Raw genomic sequence first — 22,290 nt, 5'->3', positions numbered from 1 at the left:
TGACCCCACAAACGTGCACTGACACTTAGAGGGAGTTCCATGAGATGAAGGCTCGTATTAGGTCCTTCAAGGGAGGTTTTAAAAGTCTGTGGCTAAAATCCAACTCAATTATAAAATGAACCTCCAGTCTTGGGGAAGAATAAGCTAAGGGCTGCAGCTTTGTGGAATCTAATGGTTTTCCTATTCAAATTCCACTGCCAAACATCTGTGAAATGAAGCCAGCACTCCTCGATGGTCCCATGAAAGGGACCACCCCAGGGGTAAGAGGTGGGGCTCTGTGGCGAGAACTTGCCTGCATAGTCAAGGACCTAGGTTCTACCCCACCCCACCCTCAACCCCTTGCATGGTAAAAAATGAAAGAAACACACACAAAAACAATGATCACTCAAAACCGTCAACCCTGGGCCACTTTTTATCATAATATATTTGCTAATATCTAAGGGACAGATCTGCAGGAGGTAAATTTTCTGTTCACAATCCTTCAACAACATAGATGGCTGAGGGACAAGCACATTGGTAGACAGCATAGTTCATTTTTCAGCCTCTCAGGCAAGTGGCTTTAAGTACATACACTATTAAGGCATGATTTCAGTAGATCCTTGTTTAAATCCATCCAGTCTCTTATTGTCCAACCCTCCTCCCCATTTCCCAAACAGAAATAACAAACCCAAGCAAAGGTTGACACATCTTTTATGTACAAACAGCTTAGTGGTACAGATGAAATCCTTTTCAAAAATACCTGGAGCGAATGGGAACTCTCTCAGCTCGAAGGGTCCTAGCCTTCCTCCCTTGTACTGTCCAGGTAACCTTCTCCTAACTGAACACTTGTGGGGTCTCCTGGGAATGCCAGAAGTCCCTCTAGACCTAGGTAGGAACCTCGCCACCTCCCCATAGAGGAGAGGTGATGTGAAGGTCATCTGCTACCCAGGATCTGGGTGTGATAAACTGTTTCTTCCCAAGAACTGGAGTCTGTTTCCCAGCAGTGGCCCAGAGGAAGAGGGAAAGGGGACCCAAAATAGTGTGAGGAAGTAAAAAAATCTGAGTGTTTTGATTAAAAAAAGAAGAAGAAAACTTGGTAATCAGTGGAACCCTGTCAAGCCAATGTATCAAATTCACCAGAGGGAAGAACATGAGGAATTCCCTGCAGGAAGATCATCACTTAGCACCAATTTCTCTGACTCTAGAGGTTTTTCCTTTGCCTTCCAGCCCTGGGCTGTGAGAGGCTGTGGGGCTCAGCTTAGCCTCATCAATACTTTTAATCAGTAACTGAGTGTGAGGGGCACGTGGTCACACGCCATAGGACAAAACAGCAGCTCACACCACAGAGGCCCCCTGGGGGTCATGCTGCCTGGGGGGACCTGAGTGACCCCCACAGTCGTTTCTTCCTGGCCTCTCCAGGCTGCCAGCTTCACTCAAAGCGACGCAGGTGGTTGTAGAGTGACTGAACGTAGGTGAAGACACACATGGGGTCCGGCTTGCGGCCCATCACCATCATGTCCTCCACTTCGATGAGGCGCTCACAGTTGGCCAGATTCCTGAAACACAAAAGCCCCATCAGAGCACTGGTCCCAGCGAACAACCAGCCCCACAACTGGGCTAGTGTCGGTGTCCCCCAATTCTCCAGGGGCCTGAGGTGTTCAAGTGCACACCAAAAGAGAATATGAGTACTCCAAGAGAACCTTGGGAGCTGTGACGTTCATTTCCCAGACTCCCACAGCCACAAACCACCTATGGAGTGCATATAGAAGTAAAGATATCACACATGTTCTCACGGGGCAAGTCAGCAAGGACTGTGAAAGTCAAGGTAAAATTAAAGCAAAATGATAAATTCACCCATCTGCTTCCTCCAACAGAACTATTTCTTTAGTTGGTTAGTTAATTAGTTAGTTGAGAGTTTTTGAGATGAGAGCTTGCCGAGTAGCCCAGCCTAGCCCTAAATTCATGATCCTCCTGTCTCAATCTCCTAAATGATAGGATTATGGTCATGTGCCTTCATGCCCAGCTCTGACATAAAGTTAAAAAAAAAAAAAAAAAAAACATGACCCAGGGTATGGAGAGATGGCTCAGGGCTTAAGAACACTTACCGCTCTTCCAGAGGATCTGAGTTCAGTTCCTAGTGCCCACATCAAATGACTCACAACCGCCTGTAACTCCAGGGTATCTGACTACTTCTGGTCTCCTGGGGCACCTGCACTCATGGGCATATAACCACATGCAGACATGTAGACCAACACTTCTACACATAATTTTTAAAATTTGGAAAAAAAGGGGGGGCGTTGAGAGATGGCTCAGTGGTTAAGAGCACTGGCTGCTCTTCCAGAGGTCCAAGGTTCAATTCCCAGCAACCACACGGTGGCTCACAACCATCTGTAATGGCCTGTAGGCATACATGCAGGCAGAATACTGCGTATACAATAAATAAATAAATAAATACATAAATAAATAAATAAGAAATTGAAAAAAAAAATCTTGATCCAGTCAGGCATTGTGGCCCACAACTTTAATCCTAGCACTTGGAAGGCTGATGCAGATGGATCTCTAAGTTTGAGGCCAGCTTGGTCTACACAGTGAGTTCTAGGCCATCCAGAGTAACACAATGAGACCCTGTCTTAAAAACAAAACAAAACTCACGGGGCTTGCCTTGCAAACACAAGGACTTGGTAAAAATCCCCCAAACCCATGTTTAAAAAAAAAAAAAAAAATGCTAGGCGTGGTGGTGCACACGTGTATTCCCAGCACTGGGGGGATGGGAGAGGCCATCAGAGACAAGCAAGTGCCTGGGGCTCACTGGCCAGCCAGCCTAGCCTGCTTGATGAGCTCCAGGCACCTGAGGAATGACATCTAAGTTGTCCTTTGGCCTACACACATGCGTGCGCACACACACACACACACACACACACACACACACACACACACACGACCCACAGTAAGGAAGGTGATTTTAACCATGACTCAGCAAACACACAATGCCAATGACCCTCTGTAACCACAGGCTCTGCATTCAAGGATACAACACACCTTATACCAAAAATACTAAAGACCTGATGCCCTCTTAGTCGTCTTTAGGCACCTGCACATATGTGAGCGTGCACACACAAAGACACATACACACATATAAATAAAAATAAAATAAATCTTAAATACATATTTTTTTTTTAAAAAAAGTGTATCAGTACTAAAAATGTAAACTCATTAGAATAGCTCCCGGGGAGATGGCTCAGTGGGTCAAAGTGTTTTCTATGAGAGCACAAAGACCTGAGTTCAAATCCCCAGCATCCACATAAAAAGCTGAGCATGGATGCACATGCCTTTAACCCCAGCACTGCAGGAGTAAAGACAGGCAGATCCCAGGAGTTCACTGGCTAACCTGACTAGCTGAAATGGTGAGCTGCCGGTCCAGTGAGAGACCCTGTCTCGAGTCCCTAAGACAGAAAGCAATAGAGGAAGACACCATCATCTACCTCTGGCATCTGCATACACACACCTGGGTACACACAACCATACATTCATGTGCATACCCCCTCCTCTCTGCAGAGCAGATAACGGGAAAAAAGAGACCTGGATATGAACTACACACTGCCAACTCAGATGTCAACGCTGACAATCCATTCCCTGAACAGGTAGTCAGGATCCACCTCCGCTCATCTGACTCCAGGCAGGCTTGTTGGAAGACTACGATTTCATATTGTCTTTATGTACCTTGCCTTCCAAAGCCCAGCAAGCCAGGGATCCTCAGACCCATCCCAGAACTTGCAGCCAGCTCAACACAATTCATGCCACACTGTTCCAGGACAGATCCCTGAGCTGCGTGCCCCCAGACAAAGACTGTAACATTAGCACTGCTGGGCTCTGCTCTGGAGAGCTGGCCAGAGACCAAATGTCAAGGTGAAATGGAGACATCTGTCCCGGATCCCATCCCCGCCTCTCGCCTCGCCTCCCCCTGGAGCCGCAGAGGGTGACTTGTATGGGAACCCAGAGGTTACATGGAGGTGACAAGTGAGTCTGGCACTCTTTCTCCCCAAGACAGACAAAGGCAGGCCTTGGTGTCAGAGATGTCGGCATGCAAGGGTGTTCTGTGGCCAATAATTAAAAATTCTTGGATTCTTCAGAGGCTGGGGACCTGAGTTCACCTTCCAACCCTATCACTTGCCATCTGGTACCCCAACCCCATATTGGAGGGAGAACCTCAGCTTCCCACATACTCTCTCTCAGGCCTGCTATTCAGAAACAGCCAGGTGCATTCAAACCACCCCCAGATGCAACCAGAGGGTCATCACTGTCGCTGGTAGCTTCGACGGCCACTTTGATGGTCTCTCATGTTAAGTGAGGACAGCCCTGGAAGCCCAGGACCTTAGCTTTGGAAGAAAACTCACACGTTACCTTTTCCCCACAAAGGTTCTCCCTCCACATGTTCCCCCTCCCCCAGGTCCAGGGACTGTTCTGACCCCTCTGCAGGAGGCCACCAGGAACTTGTCCCTAAGGCACAGATGCTCCTTTGCTTCCTTGTACATTTCGCCGCTTATTCCCACAAGATGGTTCTTGGCTAACTCTCCCCCACCACAAGAAAGCCTTTCACATGCCGGACTAGAACCTTGGCACCCGTGTCTTTCCCTGAACTCAACTGAGTGTCCCTAATTGTCCCTCACAGGGCACAGAAGACACTCTGAGTGCCTTCTTACTCCTCTCTAGCCCACCTCATGGTTATTCAGAGTTGCTGGCTTGTTCCAGATGTTCCTGACCTGTGACATCAAAAAGACATCAAGCAATCCCCTCCTTCCTTCGAGAGGCTTCAAACACGCTCCAGCCAACACCCCCATGTCCCTGCCCAGGAAGCAAGTCTTCCAAATAAGGGTAGCCACAAAGATGGAAGGGAAGGCCTCATCCTGGTACCATGTTCTACCGCCCTGATGGCAAGACGTGGACAAGATGCTGGTCTTCCCTGCAGGCAAACGGAGAACCGGTCCCCAGCCCATCCCCCTGTTGCTTCTGAGTTGAGCAGATGGCGGTGGGTGCAGTTTCTAAGCAGAGAATCTCTGCACGCAACATGCAGCCACCATCTCTCGGCACTTTCTTTCCTAGACCACCTCTGCCCTTCACTCCCTTCCTTCTCTGAGGAGCTCCAAATTCTTCAGCTTCCAGATCCAACACCATCCCTGTCTTTGATGCCACTGTCCGACCTACAGCTGACACTTCCCTTTCACCCCAACTTGTCCCTGCAGATAGAACATGTTCCTACGGCTGGGTGGGGGGGGTGCCGCATGCCTTTGATCCCAGCACTAGGGACACAGAGGCAGGTGGATCTTTCTGAGTTCGAGGCCAGCCTGGTCTACAAAGCGAGTTCCAGGACAGCCAGGACTACACAGAGAAACTCTTGAAAAACCAAAAAAAAAAAAAAAAAAAAAAAAAAAAGAGCATGCTCCTTCAGAGACACTGTGGTGCCAGCCTCAGTGGCAACAATACTCCTCAAACTGCCAAATAGGAAAGCATGGGGACACTTGCTTGAGTGTGTTGCAAATCTCTCTCTCGGGAGACGGAATACAAGATAGCGGTGGCTACTGCTGACTTTACCAAAAGATGTAAGTCTCAAAATATTAGAGGCCCCAGTTGGCCTTTACATTTTATCTTTTTTAAAGGTGTCTTTGTTAAAATGATCCAGGCTTGTTTTAAATAATCTAAACTACATGGAGAAGTCCACAGAACTAGGGATAACTTCAAATGTCATCCCACAGCCTGAAGCAAGGATTACATTGGCTTATGAAGACGTACCTTGAAGGATTTCTCTTACTCTTTATTGTATCTTCAGCTACCCCAGGCCATGGAGGAGGGGCTGGGGGTAACGTTTAAGACTGTCCTAAATGCAGACCAGGGGTGGGACTGCTGCCTCCTGTCTTGTTTTAGACAGAGACACATGGGCACTACAAATAGCGCTCAAGCCCCTTCTGCTGGGTGTAACTGGAGAGCAGGCGCATTCCGCGCAGGGCAAGTGGGACGCCTTGGGCTGCGCGTCCTGCGGCTTCCTGCAGCTTCCTGTGCTAGGAGCAGGGGTGAGAAGGAAAGGTGCAGAAGGGTCAGGCACCCGCCCTACTTTGCCCCTTCCATAAAAGGAGCGGCTCTGCCCCTGTTCCAGGCCCTAAACACCTGTCAGGCAAAGGATGTTCCTGCTGTCAGCAAGGCATCACTCACACAGATTAGGACACAAGGAACCTCTGGGCCCAGAAATTACGGAGGGGAGGGGCAGCATACACATTCACCCAAGGTTCCTGGTGCATTTGTTGCCCTGAAGAGACTTGCTCATGGAAGGTTCTGGAAACATTCCTTTCCTGGATGAATAGCTTTGAGGTTCTCTCTCTTCTGAAGGTCAAGCCTTGGTTGAACATCCGGCTCCTCTCAGCTCAGGCTGTTTGCTCTCAAAACTGTCTTTCTGTGCCTCCCTCGGTACTAGCTGCTCCTGATGGCTTTCAAGGATACCATGTATCCACCCAGATGTTGCTGGCTAACCTAAGACGCTGACATTGGCTCCAATATCCTCAGGCAGGTGTCCCATGCAGATTTTTCTAGCCGGCTGTTGTCCAAGAAACCAGGGATCCAAGCAGCTGCCTTCCCAGGAGGCCCTGGGAGCAAGCCCACCTCCACAGCCCTCTCCTCCTTGTACCTGAGAGATAATCTCACAAATGACTCATAAGGGGAGGTACCTTCCCAGGCTCTGAGTAAGCTCCCCACACAGACCTGCCTCTGATGGCCCTCCCCACCCTTTGCAGTCAGAAAAAAAAAGCCAGTACTCATCTCAGAGGCCCCATCACACTCTGATCCCCTCCCCAACTGGGAGCAGACTCAGGCCACAGGGAGGGAGGGCCAAGGTCCTATCCTGCTGTTTGCTTGGGGAGAGAAGGGAGCCAAAGCCTGGCCCGGTCACCACCCTCCCCCCAGGTTGAGAATAGAAGAAACATCTGTGTGGTGTCTGGAGACTGTGCTCGCAAACCTCCTGCTGGGAAAGCACATCCTGGAGGCACTCTGTCCTAACTGCCCAGGGAAGCTGTGTTCCTTAGAACCCGGGGCACAGGGCCACCATCACATTGCCCAAGACTGTCCCTCTTCCTGCTACAAGCCAGTTGGATCCAGGTGGCCAAAGGTGGCCAGGGCATAAGCTGGCATTGCTCAGCCCTCTAGGCTTCAAGAATTCTGTAAGCCAGCCTGGCCTCTCAGACTGGGGTGAGTTTGGGGGTACCTGAGTGGGAGCCCTGATCCCACACATTCTAGTCTGCTTTTTGACAGCCGCCATTCCTGAGTTTCAAGCAGCTGGGCCTCTTCCTATGATCCACCCCTCCCGACATCATGCCGCGACACTTGGCTGGGGTCCACCATCGTCTGGATCCAGTTGCATAACACACTCGTCCAAGCTGTTTCTGCTATTAGGATGACAGCTAATCCCAAGCAGCCAAGAAAGGGAAGGCTTTGAAAGTACACAAGGCATTCCTCTGACCCCAGAGGGACCTAGAATCCAAATCAACACCACAGGCATGGGCCCCTATCCCCAAGCCTCCAGGTTGAGGAGCTCCTAACCAGGGCTCCCACTCTGCCCCTAGAGTAAGCACTTCCATCCTAGAGAGGGACAGTGGCTATGGCTCCCCAAGAGCTTCCAACACCAAGCATGGGTTATGAGACCCTTTGTCATCCCCTCCTTCCCTGTCCAGGCTCAGGTCCTAGCGTGGAGGGTCAGGACTGGGTGCTGGGGCTGGACATAGACTAAAGATAGCAAGGAAAACCTGGGGTGGGGCCTCCTTCAACCCAATCCCTCGAGGACAAGTGAAGATGGGGGACTCCAGGACTCAACCAGGACAAACACTGTCCCTCAGAGGCTGCAGCATGAGGCACAAAGGCATAATGAACAGTATCTCTGGAGCTGCCCTTCCTTCTCTCGACGCTTCAGAAAGCATCAGGGAGCCCCAAGTAGTGCCATTCTGTGTCCTTCTCTCGGCCTCGGGAGCCTGTGATGATGCCCTGACCCTCGTGCCTTCTGACTGGGGTTAACCAACAAGAGGCCTTGGAACAAGGAGGTCAAAGGTTCATCTGGGCAGGCCCCTCCCAGCCAGGTCAGAGTGAGCGGGATGCATCCTCATGTCCGCAGCTTGGATCATCTCAGGTAGCCTCAGCACCAGCAACAGCAGGCCCAGGGCTTACAGCACTCTCCCTCCACTGCCCCCCTAGGAGTAAGTCATAGACACAAGGCAATGCCAGGGTTTGGATCTGGCTTGTGCTCACCCAAACCGTGCTGAGGCACAGTGCTTCACGTAACGGTGTTGAGAGGTAGTGCGGCTCCAGAGAGGGTGCTGCCCCACCGCACCTGCCCGGTCTCCTATCCCTGCCCACACCCTCAGAGCCTTCATAAGACACACACACACACACACCCGAGACTGCTCTTTTCTGTTGTTAACTGGACTGGATTTAGAAGCCCCATGGGGGCACCCCTCTGGGTGTGTCTGTGAGAGCGTTTCCACACAGGTATAACTGAGAAGGGAGGACCCATCCTGAAGGTGAGTGGCTCAGCCTCATGGGCCGGGGTCCCTGGACCAAGTGAGAAAAAGAAAATGCGCGGAGCACCAGCATCCACCTCCTCTCTCTGCTTCCTACCTGGGGATACAATGTAACCAGCTGCCTCCTGCACCAGCATCCACCTCCTCTCTCTGCTTCCTACCTGGGGACACAATGTAACCAGCTGCCTCCTACTCCTGTTGCCTTGACTCCCTCAAACTGTGAGCCACAAAATCAAGATAGATGAATAAATAAATAAATACATTTAAAAAAAAAAAAGTCCCTTTAAAACCTTCTTTCCTCAGATGATTTTATCAGATTTTATTGTCATAGCAATAAAAAAGGAACTAATACACACCCTGCCCACCTGGAATACACGCCCTACCCAGCTGGAATACACGCCTGTGACCCACAGGGTCCTGACAGCTCTCATGCTCCAAGGGTGGCTCTTAGCCGAGAACCAGATCCCAAACGGGTTTTCCAAGCACATCCTGATCCCAGAACTGCACTCCCTTTCCCCGGATCCTCTCCCTGTAAGTGGGACATACAAGTGTCATGGTTTGAATACGGCTTGCCCCCACCCAAGCGCATGTTGAGGCCTGATCCCTGCTATGATGGTGTTGAAAGGTAGTGGGGCTCTTAGGAGTCATTTAGACATCAGGAAGCCACCCTTATGCAAGGATTAATGTGGTTCTCACAAGAGTGGGTTAGTTATCTCAAGTAGAGGTTGTTATAAAGTGCCATGCTCCCTTTGTCCCACCTCTCTGACATGAGTGACACCTGGCCTTCGGCTTTCCATCACGAACTGAAGCATCATACAACATCATACATCATACAAGGTGGTGGCGTATGCCTTTAATCCCAGTACTCAGGAGGCAGAGCCAGGCGGATCTCTGTGAGTTCGAGGCCAGCCTGGTCTACAGAGCGAGTTCCAGGACAGGCTCCAAAGCTACACAGAGAAACCCTGTCTCAAAAAAAACAAAAAACAAAAAAACAAAAGAACCAGGTACTGAAATAAACCTCTTTATGAATCACTTAGCCTCTAATGTTCTGTTACAACAACAAAAAAAATAAGCCTAAGTCCAGAGGTAATTTCACAGTCCATGCTATGACAGTATTTAGGGAAATACCATCCACTTTTTATAATACACCAAGCAATCCCAGTTTCCTGCTGAGGACCTCGAAGACACCAGCCTGAGGGATGTACACAGTGCCCCTGCCCCACTGCCCCTCGGGCTCTGTCTGTGGCTGGTTTCCCAAACTGTACAGCAGAGGCTAAACACCCAGCAGGAACAGCAGAAACAGCTCCAGCACTGAGTAACGTGTGACCCTGAGCACATCCTCACCAGCTGCAGTCTCCCCATTCATGTAAGGAAAGCCAGACGGACTGGATGGCCTCAAGGCCCCTCAGCTCACTGTCAAGTGCTGTCCTGTGTGTCCCGTGTGTCCTGACCTTCCTACCCTGGGCAGAAGTTGCGCTCAGGGGGGGTCTGGGCTGGGACCAACAGCCAGTGGGACCTGCCATACTTACTCAGCCATGGTGAAGGCCAGTTCAAAGTTCTTCTGCCGCTGTGTGGGGCTCAGAGCATTATAGTCGAAGGCGTCAGGGAAGAAGGAGTGCACCAGGGCGCAGAAGGCCATCCCGTCACTCCAGCTGGTGGAGAAGTTCTGCAGGTCCACGTGCTGCAGCAGAGAAAGTGGGGGTCAGCAGGGACCCCCCCACTCCTGGCGCCCAATTCAACTCCGAGCAGGATTCTCCAGCCCCAACCCACCGAGCAAAGAACAGCGCTGTTGCTGGACCTCGCCCTTGGAGGGGCGCTACACCAGTCTGCTCAGGTAGAATTTCTAAGCACCTGTTGTGGGTGGCTTGGGTACCTCTCGGGGAAAGCATGAACCTCCTGGTTCCCGTCCCTCCCCAGCCTGGCAGGATTTTGCCCTGCCAGCAAGTCCAGGGCAGGCGAGACGCCTGGCTTGCCTCGGCCCGCTCACCTGGTAGCCCACAGTCTTGCTGCGGCACCACTCTAGCAGGATCTGCTTGATGCTGCTGGCACTGGCCACGCCGAAACTCTGCGACCTCTTCAGTTTGGCCCTGGTCTCACCTTTGCCCCTGTGGAGAGAGGACAAGCCTGCTGTGGGAGCCAATGGAGAGAACATTCCTGTATCTTCTGGTCAGTACTCAACCCACATGCTACAGCCACAGCACAGTGCCACACACCAGCCATGCAGCCTCCTATCCACACCCAGCTTTCTAGGACCCCTGTGAATCGTCCCTACATGAAGCAGGGATCACTGGGTAATCCTGAGACAGAGGATGTGAATGGCATGGACCTCTTGCCCTCTTCCTGACCATCCTTTTCCATCCCTTTCATCCTGCTTCCTTCTTGGCTCCCATAGGACCCAAGGGCAGGTTGCTGGGGCAGTGGGAGCCTCCTGGATCATCACAGAAGCATGAGCAGCAACCTGCACTCAGCAGGCATCAACGCACTGGCAAGAGCACTGGATACATCTGCAAAGGAGGCTGTGGTCCAAGGACCTCCTCTCTAATAAGGAGTGGCTGGTGAGCCCCTGGGTCCCACTGTGGCATCTCTTCAGTCCTCAAGAAAAGCCAGCCCCCACAGCTAGGCCTCCCCCGTCAGACTCCCCGGCCAGACTCCCCGGCCATGCCCAGAAAATGAAGAAGCAATAATTCAAGTGCAAGGATGGCCTAGGAACACTGGCAGAGCAGAAGACTGGGCTACCTGCAAATGGAGGGGAGCATCTCTCACTAGCCTGGCCTGGTCCCAAGCCCCACCGCCCTCTTCTCCCCTACAAAAGGAACTCCTCAACCTCAGTCACCTCTATAAAGCAGCCCTGACCTTGAGCTCTGCCTGAGAGAGCTGATCTTGGGAACACCCCACTGGGAAACAGCCAGGGTCCCAGCAAGCCTTGCTAATGCCATGCCTGCATGAGCACGGCTGTGGTTGGGCTTGCTCTGGGAGCCCATCAAGCTAGTTTGGGGGTGAATATCCATACTTGCTTGCTGTATCCTGCTCCCACTTCTCGAACAATGCCTTCCGAGCCTGGGCCCCTGAGGTACGAGGCAGCGTCTGCGACCTCACCAATTCCCGGCGACGCTCTCCCTGGCGAGGGGCCTGCGTCATAGCTGGAGGCTGCGAGGATGGGGGTGACTGTGGTGGGGTCACCAATGGAGGGCTGAGGAGAGATTCATGAAGTCAGGAATACAGAACCGGCCCTCACTAGGCACTCCCCTGGGCCCCAGGTAGAGTATGCATACATACTGAGTGTGCATAAGACAGCCTATACCTATGACAGACCCCTAGACCTTGGAGGGGTTGTGGGGGAGCAGGTCCCACCTGCTCAGGTCCCAACTGGTTTTGCAGGTTTTCTGAACTGAGCTGCAGTTAGTTGGTGGCATGCCTGGCCAGCGGGCCCAACTAGGGAGGTAGAGTGGGCCCCTCTCAAGGCACAACCACCGCCCCTTAGTAGGTGTCAATGCCTAGGAAGGGCAAGGGGTATACCCAGAGCCAGACCCAGGCCCCCTCCTCCACCACAACTAGATAGGACCCTCTTTGTTCTCCCCCTGGAATAATCTGCCAGGAAGTCACAATTCTCCTTTTATCATTTAAAAAAAAAAAAAATCCATCTTGCTACCCCGCCCCCATTCTCACGCCCAGTCAGTCAACTGAAGTTAGGCTTACCCCAAGGGAAGGCCCTGCTGTCTGCCTAACCCTGGGCCTCCCCCTAGGCACCTGCTCTTCCTATGGCAGAAAGCACCTCACTCAGAGGTCCCCCAGCCAGAACGGAGAACAAAAAGTCAAATGTCATCCTGCCCCCCCCCCCCCCCGCTTCCTCCCACAGAGGCTGAGACACCCACCCCCACTCCACCCCACCCCATCCCATCCCCCCTACCCCCCCCCCCCACACACACACCTGCAACTTTTTAATGGACTTGCTTTGAAGGTCAGAGAAGTTGACCGAGCTGCAACCAAGCCTCTACATACTAACCCTGGTCACCTCCCTCCCCAGCTCCAACCCCGCCTGCCAGCCCACAGCCCCAGTTCGGCAGAGTGTCCCTAGACAGTCAGCCCAGAGAGACCCCGGCAGCTCAGGTCCCAGGCAGAGCGGACTCACCTGTCCTTGTTCCTGCCTGCTGTCACCGCTCCATACCCAGAGCCAGACAAAGACCGCACAAAAGAGGAATTCTTCTCTACAGGACCAAGGAAAGACAGAAACAGGAAATGTGGTGACAGAGGAGGGCTGGGGTCTGACCTGGGTGTCCTAAGTCTCCTGCCAACCCCCACCCAGGCCCTGTCCTCTCTCACCCCCCCTGAGGTGGGGTTGGCCCCCATACCACTCTCTCGTCATACCAGTGGGACTAGGAGTCCAGGGGCTGAGGGCTTCGCTAGGGCTTGGGCTGAAGCCCCCCAGAATGGCTGCAGATGTGGGTGAGAGAGCTGAAGCTGAGGTCTCCCCAGAGAATTTTTCAGAGACTCGGGTGACCGCGGTGACAGGCTGGTGGGGCAGCCGCAGGGAGAGGCTCACAGGGCGTGGCCTGGGGACCTCCGGGGCCGAGGAGGTTTGGACCTCAGAGGATCCGTTGGCTGAACCTGTAACATGTAACCAACCAGGATAAGTCAGCTGTGGCAGCCACAGAAGCCTGATTGCCCCACATTCTGGCAAGCAGGGCTTTTAGCTCCCAGAGCCTTCCTCCCAGCTCCTTCAGGAAGCCTCCCTGACCATCCCAACCTCCCTTACCTCCATTACCACGTAAGTCTTACTGCACCACTCAGACCTGATTCTCCTCCACTTCCCCAGATTGCCAACTCAGGAAATAACTAAATTGCCTGTCAGTCCACCCACTTCTATGAATGGACGATTTCTCAACCTGGGCTTACTTTCTTCCAGAAATAGGGAAGCTCATTCCCTTGAACTCCTACTTCTCAGAGTATTTTATTTATTTTGTTTTGTTTTGGTTTGGTTTTTTGAGATAGGGCCTGTCCTAGATGTCCTGGAACTCGCTACGTAGACCAGGCTGGTTCAAACTCACAGAGATCCGCCTGGCTCTGCCTCCCCAGTGCTGAGATTAGAGGCGTGCGCCACTATGCCTAGCTCTCTCTATTTTAAAAGTTCTCCCCTTCAGTCTCTCCGCCTGGTGGGGTTCAGTCTCAAACACCCATCCCCACAGCCAAGAGATGGCTGGCACAGATGCCTGGCTGAGCCCTGAACCTACCCAGCCACCTCCCTTCTTCCATAGGTTCCTACCTGTACCCAGCTGGTGTCCATTCTCCATGATGCATGAGTTCGAAGCTCGTCTGCCCTCGAGATCACCAGCTTCATCATGTTCCACGCTCTGTGGAGGCACCAACACCACCTATCAGTGGGAGCCAGCTGCCCACCGCAAAGCCCCATCAACTGCCCACCCTAAAGGTACTTCCCAAAAGCCCTTCTGGCTCTGGTGGTGAAAAACCTCCTTCACTTGGGGAAGAAAGGATCCCCCAGGAGGTACAATGGTGAGCAATGGTTCAGAGAAAGAAGATGAACCTGCCTAGCTCCAGAAACTTCCACAACCTGAGAGGCTCATCTCAGAGCCCAAGAAGGCTGAGGATAAAGGCTGCAAGTTCAGAAGCAGTATGTTAGGTGCACGAGTGTGCGTTCACACACACACACACACACACACACACACACACACGCACGCACGCACTCACACCAGATGATGTGTGGGAGGACCAGGCCTCTGTCCCCCACAGCTAGGACTGTCCACATGAAAGAAGCAGATATGGTGAGGTGTGAGGTCCTTTGGAGCCAAAGATGGACAAGGTGCCAAGTAACCCTGAGGCTTTTCTGCCAGACACAGCAACACAAGAGTTTCCCCAGACATACAGTGTGTACAGATCTCGTGGCTCCACACACCCTCCAGCCTCCCGGGGCTACAGCAGGGCAGGGACACGGGAACAAACACCAAGAGGGAGGTGTCTGGAAATCCTGGGATCTCGGCTGAGCTGCCTGGGCCATAGTCCATCTCCTCTGGGTCTCAGACCAAGAACAGGGGACAGGCTCTGCAAGTGGCATTTGGGCATCTAACAAACATCAGGACCATGTTACAGGTGCTACTCAGGGCTCAGAGAGGGTACCCACTGCCTATGGATGTTATTGGGGGTGGGGGCAGCCAGAACATGTAACCAGGGGAGAATGCCCCCCACCCCTTCCCAGCCAAGGTGTGACAGGCTTAGAGTGTCTGTGGAGCTGAGGTTAGGGCAATCAGCCTAGCAAAAGGGGGACAGAAGCTGTCCCTAACCTGGAGTTCTGCTAAAATCCCATACTGGGTAGCCTGAGTGGTTGGTTGGCTGTGCCTCTCCGATCCTTCCAGGCTATTCCTCCGACCCACAGGCTTCCCAGACAACAGTTTGTCCCTGACTCCAGGTGAATCGGATCTTCGTATAGCCAGTGTTGGAGGTGCCCACCCATTCAAGCGGGGACCTGGGCAAGCAGGTCCACAGATGGTACTGAGTCAGCTTGGGATACCTAAGGCAGTCTGCCTCCCAGGGGCAAAGAGGGTTCTCTAAGGCAATGCACCCAAAGCCAGTGAGCTAGGTACCCAATGACAGAAGCTATTCCCAGGAGGATGGCTGGTGGCAACAAAACCAGAAAGACATAAAGGCCCCAGTATTGTGATCCCACATGACTCTGCAGCTCAAGCTACTTGTCTGGCTGGGGTTGACAAGGAGTCTTCGGTGTGATTTAGGAAGCCAGCAAAGGTGGCATTAAAGAAGACAGATAACCCCAAGCTAGCCCCACGGTCCCCGAAGGAGAACTGGGGCCAAAGGTGTGAGAAGGCCAAGAGCAAGCGTTCTATGCTTTGGAGAAAAAGGAAACTGGCCTGCAGACTGAGCAGATGTGAAAGCAGGAAGGACACCACACCTCTTCTAAGCTCAGGCTTGGGGCCTGAGTGACAAGAAGGTTCCCTGAGAGATGTTGGGGAAGGATGGGCAAGGATTTCGATTCTGGGCAAGATGGTGTAAAGGGCACCTGGGACATCAGGTAGCATATCTGAGACCAAATGTAAAACAAAGGAAGGACGGGGCTGGAGAGATGGCTCAGTGGTTAAGAGCACTGACTGCTCTTCCAGAAGACCCTGGTTCAATTTTCCAGCACCCACATGGCAGTTCATAACTGTCTGTAACTCCATTTCCAGGGGACCCCGACACCCAGGGCAGAACACCAATGCACATAAAATAAAAATAAATAATTAAAAAACAAAAACAAAGGAAGGATGGGTGATAAGGAAACAGTCATGGCCTCCGTCAGCTCCTGGGAGCCCTGCAGATAAGCACCTGCATGTCAGGGAGCAGAGAAGGCTGTCTGCCAGGAGAAGAGAGCTCACAGCGGGGGGGGGGGGGGGGGGGGGGGGGACGACGACACCCAGCAGGAGGCTGAGCGAGCCAGGGAAGAAACCGCGTCCAAAGGGAGCCTGAGGTCAAGGAAAAGAAAGTCAGGCTGAGAAAAGGTGTCCATTGTGTTTAGCCACGGAGAGGTCACTGGTGATGGTAGAAACTGAATCAGAGGTATGGAGGGCAGAGAAAGAGACAGGCTGAGGAGAAGCCGAGGGAAGGATCTATGAGCCTCTGCTGAGTATGCTCCCCCAACTGGCAAATCCTGGTCATGTGACAAGGGGGCCCCAGCCTTCCCAGGATGGAGAGACAGAGCCACACTGACAGGCTAACAGACTCTGGTAAAGTGAGGCAACCAACCATCTGTAGGGTGGGGTCCTGGGGAGGCAACAGAGGACAGAACCCAGAGCACCGCGTTTTAGACAGAAGGAGACCCCTCAATTTCTGATCTAAGAGGGGAGAGAGCCAGGCCCACCCTCAGGATCACAGGGTATTTGCCATCTCTTGCACTCCAGAACTTGTGGGGAGGGGCACCTCTAGAAGCCTGGTACTAAGTCAGCAGTGGGAAGAGAACCAGCCATTCCAGCTGGAAGCCCAGCCTCCACAGTCACCAAGGCCAAGCAAGCAGCAGCTCTGGGGTCCCTGTATCCCCCACCCTGACCCACCCCACTCTTGTCCAACAGGTTCCACAGGTCTAGAGAGGGGCCTCAAAGGGCAGCCTGGTGATGAAATCATTTTCCCAGGAATGTAAGTATCTACAACCCCCCCCCCACACACACACACCATAGACACCTGTCCCTGCACATTAGAGGTCCCCACCCTCCATGGTACCCCAGAGGACTGGACAGAAGTAGCTCCTACATCTCAGTATTGGCCAGATTCCTGCTAAGTAAGTGGTCTCTACAAAGAGGAGGGTAGGGTATAGGGCTGAGCCAGGACTCCCAAGTTTCCCTGCTTCTGACTCCTCTCCTCCCAAACTGCAACCACTTCTGGCCTGGGGAAAGGGCTCTGCTATGCTTCAGGCCAACGGGCTATGCTAATACAACCTCCTAACCCATTACCACACAGAGGGAGCCCAGCCTGGTGCAGGAGAAAGAGGCTCCCACACTCACACAAAGGCTGAGGCAGTGATCAAAATAACATCTGAGGCCAGGGGTCCCTTCCTGCCATCCAGGGCTCTGTCCACAAAGCACCTGGCCTTGCAGAGGAAAACTCATGACAAGTGTTCCGTCCCAGGGGATGAGCCCCACTGGATGCATCTCAGCCAGACGGCGGGAAGAAAAAAGGCATAAAGCCTGAGGTGAACACCCAGTGGGACTTTCGCAAATAGCAGAGCCCCCAAAGGAAAGAACTGAGCCCAGCTTGGGCTGGAGCAAGCTCTTCTCATAAACCCTTGCCCACTCTGAGGCTGCTGATTTGTTCCCCGGGTAGCCAGCCACTGCCTTCCTCTGTCTGAGGCAGCCTGACCCAGGCATAGCTGGGGGAACCCTCTGTGTGCTTACACCAGAGCAGAAATCACAGTGGAGCCCCAGGGCTGGGGATGGGTCCTGTTGAGCTGGCCTCCCTACTCCCACAGCCTCAGCTCTGTTTTAGGGAAGGGGAGGTGCCCCGTGAGGGAGCCCAGGCCTGGGAATTCAGCGGGGGAGGCAGGGGACGAGATGAATGTGGCTTCAGGGACTGAGAGATGGGACCCTCTTGTTGGAAAGTTTTTGGTACTTTGTTCGAGGGAAGGAACAGCATTGCGAGACCGAGACACGGGAGCTCGCGTGTGGGCCCAGCACAACCCACACAGGGCAGAACCCCTATCGAGAATGGTTAAAACTGCTGCCCCAGCCCATCTCCACTCACACCACAGCTTTTGAGGACTCGATCCAAACTTCTCCCCAAAGCATTAAGCCCCCTTATCACACTGGCTCTGGGAAAGGCAGGCAGATAAGGTGAGTCTGCTTTCTCTCACCATGAGGCCTCTGACACCCGGCTCTTGGCAGTTAGTACGGAGGGACTGTATTGCTTTGACCATGGGGACCCAGAGGCTCCAGCTTAGCCGAGGATGACATCTCCAGGGAACAATTCACTGCCAGCCTCCTGGGCCTCGGCCTGACCTCAGGCTGCAGCCATCCACCCCAGCCTCCTGGTTCCTTGCTCACAGATGGCTCTTCAGACAGTTTTGTTAACCAGATCAGCTAGCCTGTTCACTGCACTGGCCAAGAGGCTGGGCCAATTCCCCTTGTTTTATTATTTTACTTTTAATTACATGTACGGCGTGGGTGGGTGTGGTGGTACCAGTACCTGCAGAGGACAGAGGCATTGGATCCCCCTGGAGCTACAGTCACAGGCAGCTGTGAGCTGCCTGGTGTGGGTGCTGGAAATCAGGTCCTCTGCATGAGCAGCGTGTACTCTTTTGTTCTTGTTTTGTTTCTGTTTTTCAAGACAGGGTTTCCCTGTGTAGCCCTGGCAATCCTGAATTTCACTCTGTAGACCAGGCTGGCCTCGAACTCACAGAGATCCGCCTGGCTCTGCCTCCCGAGTGCTGGGATTAAAGGCATGAACCACTACCACCCGGCTCACATCTTGGTTTAAACACAGAGAAACTGAGCCCCAACTGAGAGGAAATGTTTCAAAATATCTCCTGTCTGCTCTAAGCAAAGTGCTTGTCTCTCAGATCTCCTGCAGACAGTCCTCCCCAGTTATCTCACTACACTGCCCTGTCCTCTCCCTCCTCCAAGGCTTCCTTGACCATCTCTTAGTTACATGCTGTTAAGGTCTGTGTGTTCAAAAGTGAATGAACTGGCTGGGATTAAAGGTGGCGGACACCTTTAATCCTAGCACTCATTCGGGAGGCAGAAGCAGGCAAATCTCTATGAGTTCGAGGCCAGCCTAGTCCAAAGAGTGAGTTCCAGGACAGCCAGGACTGTTTCACAGAGAAACCCTATCTCAGGGGGGGAAAAAAAAGTGGATGAACTGACCAAGTCCTTCAGCATATTTCCATGCTGAGTACCTCTAGTCCCCATTGCTTCCTATATAGGGATGGTAGGGTACCTGCCTCCACAAGGTCTGGCCACAAACCAAGAGGAACAGCCACCACTGGCTTGTAGGACACGATGAGATCCTCACACCAAGGCCCCTGTCACAGACGTGGAATATGAGAAACCACACAGCCCTCCTTCAAGCACCCATCTGGAACTCTGTCCATCATCCTTGTTCAAGACCAAGCTGTACTCTGTACCACCAACTAGCTCAGAGCCTGTGTGGGTATTCCTGTAAGGGTGGCCAGCCATCTGTACATCTGGGGATCAGACAAAGGGAAGTAGCCTCAGGCCCAAAGAGCTGGTGACCAAGGTCTGTGCAACCTCTAGCGCCATCCTCCACCCACAATGCTCAGCTATACCTGCTACTCACTGCCCCAGGGCCTTTCTTGGGTCCTCAGACTACTCTGCAGCTCCTGGGCCTTTGTCCTTGGTCCCAACAGGCTGGAGCATCCTTGCAGACCCAGCCTCTTCCATAAGTCTCCCCAGCATAAGTCTCTGCCTCTGTTTCATGTCCAAAGAGCACCCTGCCTGCTGACTCCTAGTCTGGAACTCCCCATCCCAGACAGCTCACCCACACACCACAGCCTCAACTCAAGACTCATCATTTCTGCTTGAACCGTCACAGTTAAGTTGCCTATGGGGCCTAATTCCCTAGAATTGAGACATTCCCTCTTAGAGGGAAGGGGCTCATAAAACTTGAGAAACTCTCTGAACACAGGAGGCTTGGAAGCTAAGAAAGTTACAAGACTCACCAGGTCCTTCCCTGAGGTTACATGAACAGTAAACAACCGATGGAGAGAAGACTCTGGCGGAGCTCAAGCTCCGTGGATGCAGCTTCCATGAGTCATCACCCATGCTAGTGTGGGCTTTTGATGTTACACCCATGCTCCTGTTAATAACCCCAATAAACTAATTGGTTCACCAAGCCAGTCCTGGGTGCTCTCTCTGGAGTGAATAGATGTCTGTTCACGTCTCCTGGGGAAAAGTCACAGGCTCATCTCCAGTCACCCTCTAAGCCACCATCCATCCCTGAGGGAGGGTACTAGGTCGAAGCAGGACCCTGTTCCTCCCCCACTCAGCTCCCCTATTCCCCTACCTGATGAACATGGCAAATTCCCCTTTTAAAAAGTCATAGCTAGGGTTGGGGGTTTAGCTCAGTGGTAGAGCCCTTGCCGAGCAAGTGCAAGGCCCTGGGTTTGGTCCTCAGCTCCGTTAAAAAAAAAAAAAAAAAAAAAAGTCATAGCTGGAGAAACACACACAAGCGTTCTCGCACACTGTGGGACTCAGATTATTTTTCTTAAAACTTGAACAGCTGCCTCTGCAAGTTACAAACGGGTGTTAAAACCTGAGGAGCAAATGATGACACACTGTAGCAGTCACATGTGAACTCAGAGTAGCAGTCTTATACCAGGGATACGTGACTCATCATACTCCTAGGGCAGATTTAAGTGTTTCCATATTTCTAGACCCTTCATATGGAACTCTGGGACCCAGTTCTGCCCCCAGGAAGCCTATCTCCTCTGCCTAACGCCAAGGGCTTTCACAACTCATGCCTCCCTTATACATCTGAAGGCTCCACTCTAGCTTGTGAGCACTTTTGGCCACTCTGAGGCAGCATGGACGGTAAGATCAGAGCCTCCATCATGAAGCTCTCCTCAAATACACACTACAACAGGACCAGAGTCTGGACTAGGACATCTCTGCTCACACTATTGCCACTGCTCAGGCTGGGGCTATCTCCACCCAGGCTGAGACCTCCAATGGCAAGCAAGGACTTATCTGATTCCCTCCTCTGAGACCCACAGCAAATCGGAGGGCCTGAGAGAATGCACTGAGGCAGAGGGCAGGTGTAGTGTACTCAGTCAGACCCGGGCCCTGGAAATCCACCCCCAGAGCACATTCCGGCTCAAGATGGAAAATCCCACCTAAGGGCCACTGCACACACCATGGAAACATTCTAACCAGGCCCTGCCACTCCAGGAGGCCGTGCCCAAAGTAGTAAGACTGGTCCACACCAGCCTCTGCCCAGTCACTGACCCCAGAAATCTAGAGGCAGCTAAAGGCCAGTTCCCCCGCTCTCTGTTCCCAGTAAGGGATCTGCCCCCTGCAATGTGAGTTCCCAAACACAGTTGCTGAGCAGCCTGGACCAGACTGCACCCACATGCATACCCACACACACCGGCAACTCAATCGGGGTTAATCTACAACCCGAGCGGTCAGGCCTCAGTGAAGCAGCAACGCCGGACGCGTGAACAGAGCCGGTGTAGGGGCAGGTAAGGGGTGCTGACCATTCCAACTCGCAGGTGAGGGCCCAGGCGACAGTGAACCATCAAAGACCGAACCTTGGCGTCCAAACTCTTAAAGTCATGGGGCAGAAAGTAGAGGACAGATCTCAAGGCAAACACCACCTGGCTCCAAAGTAGGGAAGAGGTGCAAGACAGGTGCAGAGGGCTAACTAAAACAATGTTTCTCCTGTTCTTTCCAGCTCTGGTGTAACCCGGGTTACCAAGTCCCAGCGGCAGGTGGAGGTATAGCTCTCAGACTAGAGGACGCTCGCAAGCGCACGCACTCGTAGCCGAGGGGCGGCACTAATCTACCCCATCCCACTCCCCCAGGCACGCTTTCGTACGCTCACCACACCCCGCGCGCTGCGCCCAGGGAGCTCACCTGGCTGCGACCGGACAGCGAGAAGGTGGCGTGGCTGGAGAAGCGTGCGGTGCCCAAGCGGGGCGCGCGATCTGTACCTGCGCCCGCAGGAGGGGGACTGGGCGTGCCCGGTGCAGGGGACACACCAGTCGCTAAGCCCAGCGCCTCCACCTGGCGCGTCAAACGTTCGAGCTGCGCCTGCAGCCGCTGGTTGTCCCGCTGCAGTTCGGCCACGGTGCGAGCCAAGGGGCCGGCCAGGCGCAGCGCCTCGGCCACGCGCCGCTCCACGCCGCGCTGCAGCCCCTGCATGTCCTCGTGCAGCGCACGCACCGCACCCTCCAGCGCCGCCTCGTAGCGGCCCAGCGCCTCGCGCACCGTGTGCGCCTCCTCGGCGTCGGGGGTCGGCTCCATGGCCGAGAGGCGCGCACCGATCCGACAGCAGGCAGGACGTGGGGGACGACAAGAGATCTGCAGCTTCTTGCGGCAACTGGCGGGCCGCGGCTGGCTGCGCCTAAGGGGCGGCCAAAGGGGCGGGAGCAGGGCGGGGCAGACCCCGAGAGCCCCGGGACTGGGCGCCGCATGGGGAGGCGGGGCCGAGTGGGCGGGACAGCCCGCTCCCGGACACCCCGCCCCTAGGGACTCGCCCCGCTGGTGAGGGATGGCTGGCCCCAGAGGTACCGGTGGAGAGCTCACTCACT

General features: G+C 53.4%; 1 protein-coding gene across 1 annotated transcript; it reads right to left on the bottom strand.

The window, feature by feature from the left end:
* Window positions 1–394: 394 nt before the first annotated feature.
* Smtnl2 (smoothelin like 2) lies at window positions 395–22,084 on the bottom strand. Its single transcript, XM_052759000.1, has 8 exons — window positions 21,614–22,084; window positions 13,792–13,879; window positions 12,897–13,136; window positions 12,661–12,736; window positions 11,542–11,721; window positions 10,519–10,636; window positions 10,061–10,212; window positions 395–1,535 (listed from the first exon to the last, which is right to left on the bottom strand). Exons 1-8 carry the CDS (start codon window positions 22,001–22,003, stop codon window positions 1,409–1,411), a joined length of 1,371 nt encoding a protein of 456 aa, XP_052614960.1. The 5' UTR covers window positions 22,004–22,084; the 3' UTR covers window positions 395–1,408.
* Window positions 22,085–22,290: the final 206 nt, after the last annotated feature.

This window comes from Peromyscus californicus, unplaced genomic scaffold, assembly GCF_007827085.1.
Source record: "Peromyscus californicus insignis strain IS unplaced genomic scaffold, ASM782708v3 Scaffold_3__1_contigs__length_106647218, whole genome shotgun sequence".
In the NCBI taxonomy this organism is placed as follows: Eukaryota; Metazoa; Chordata; class Mammalia; order Rodentia; family Cricetidae; genus Peromyscus; species Peromyscus californicus.
Note: the sequence above shows the minus strand (reverse complement) of the source record. Positions and strands in the feature narration are given on the sequence as shown.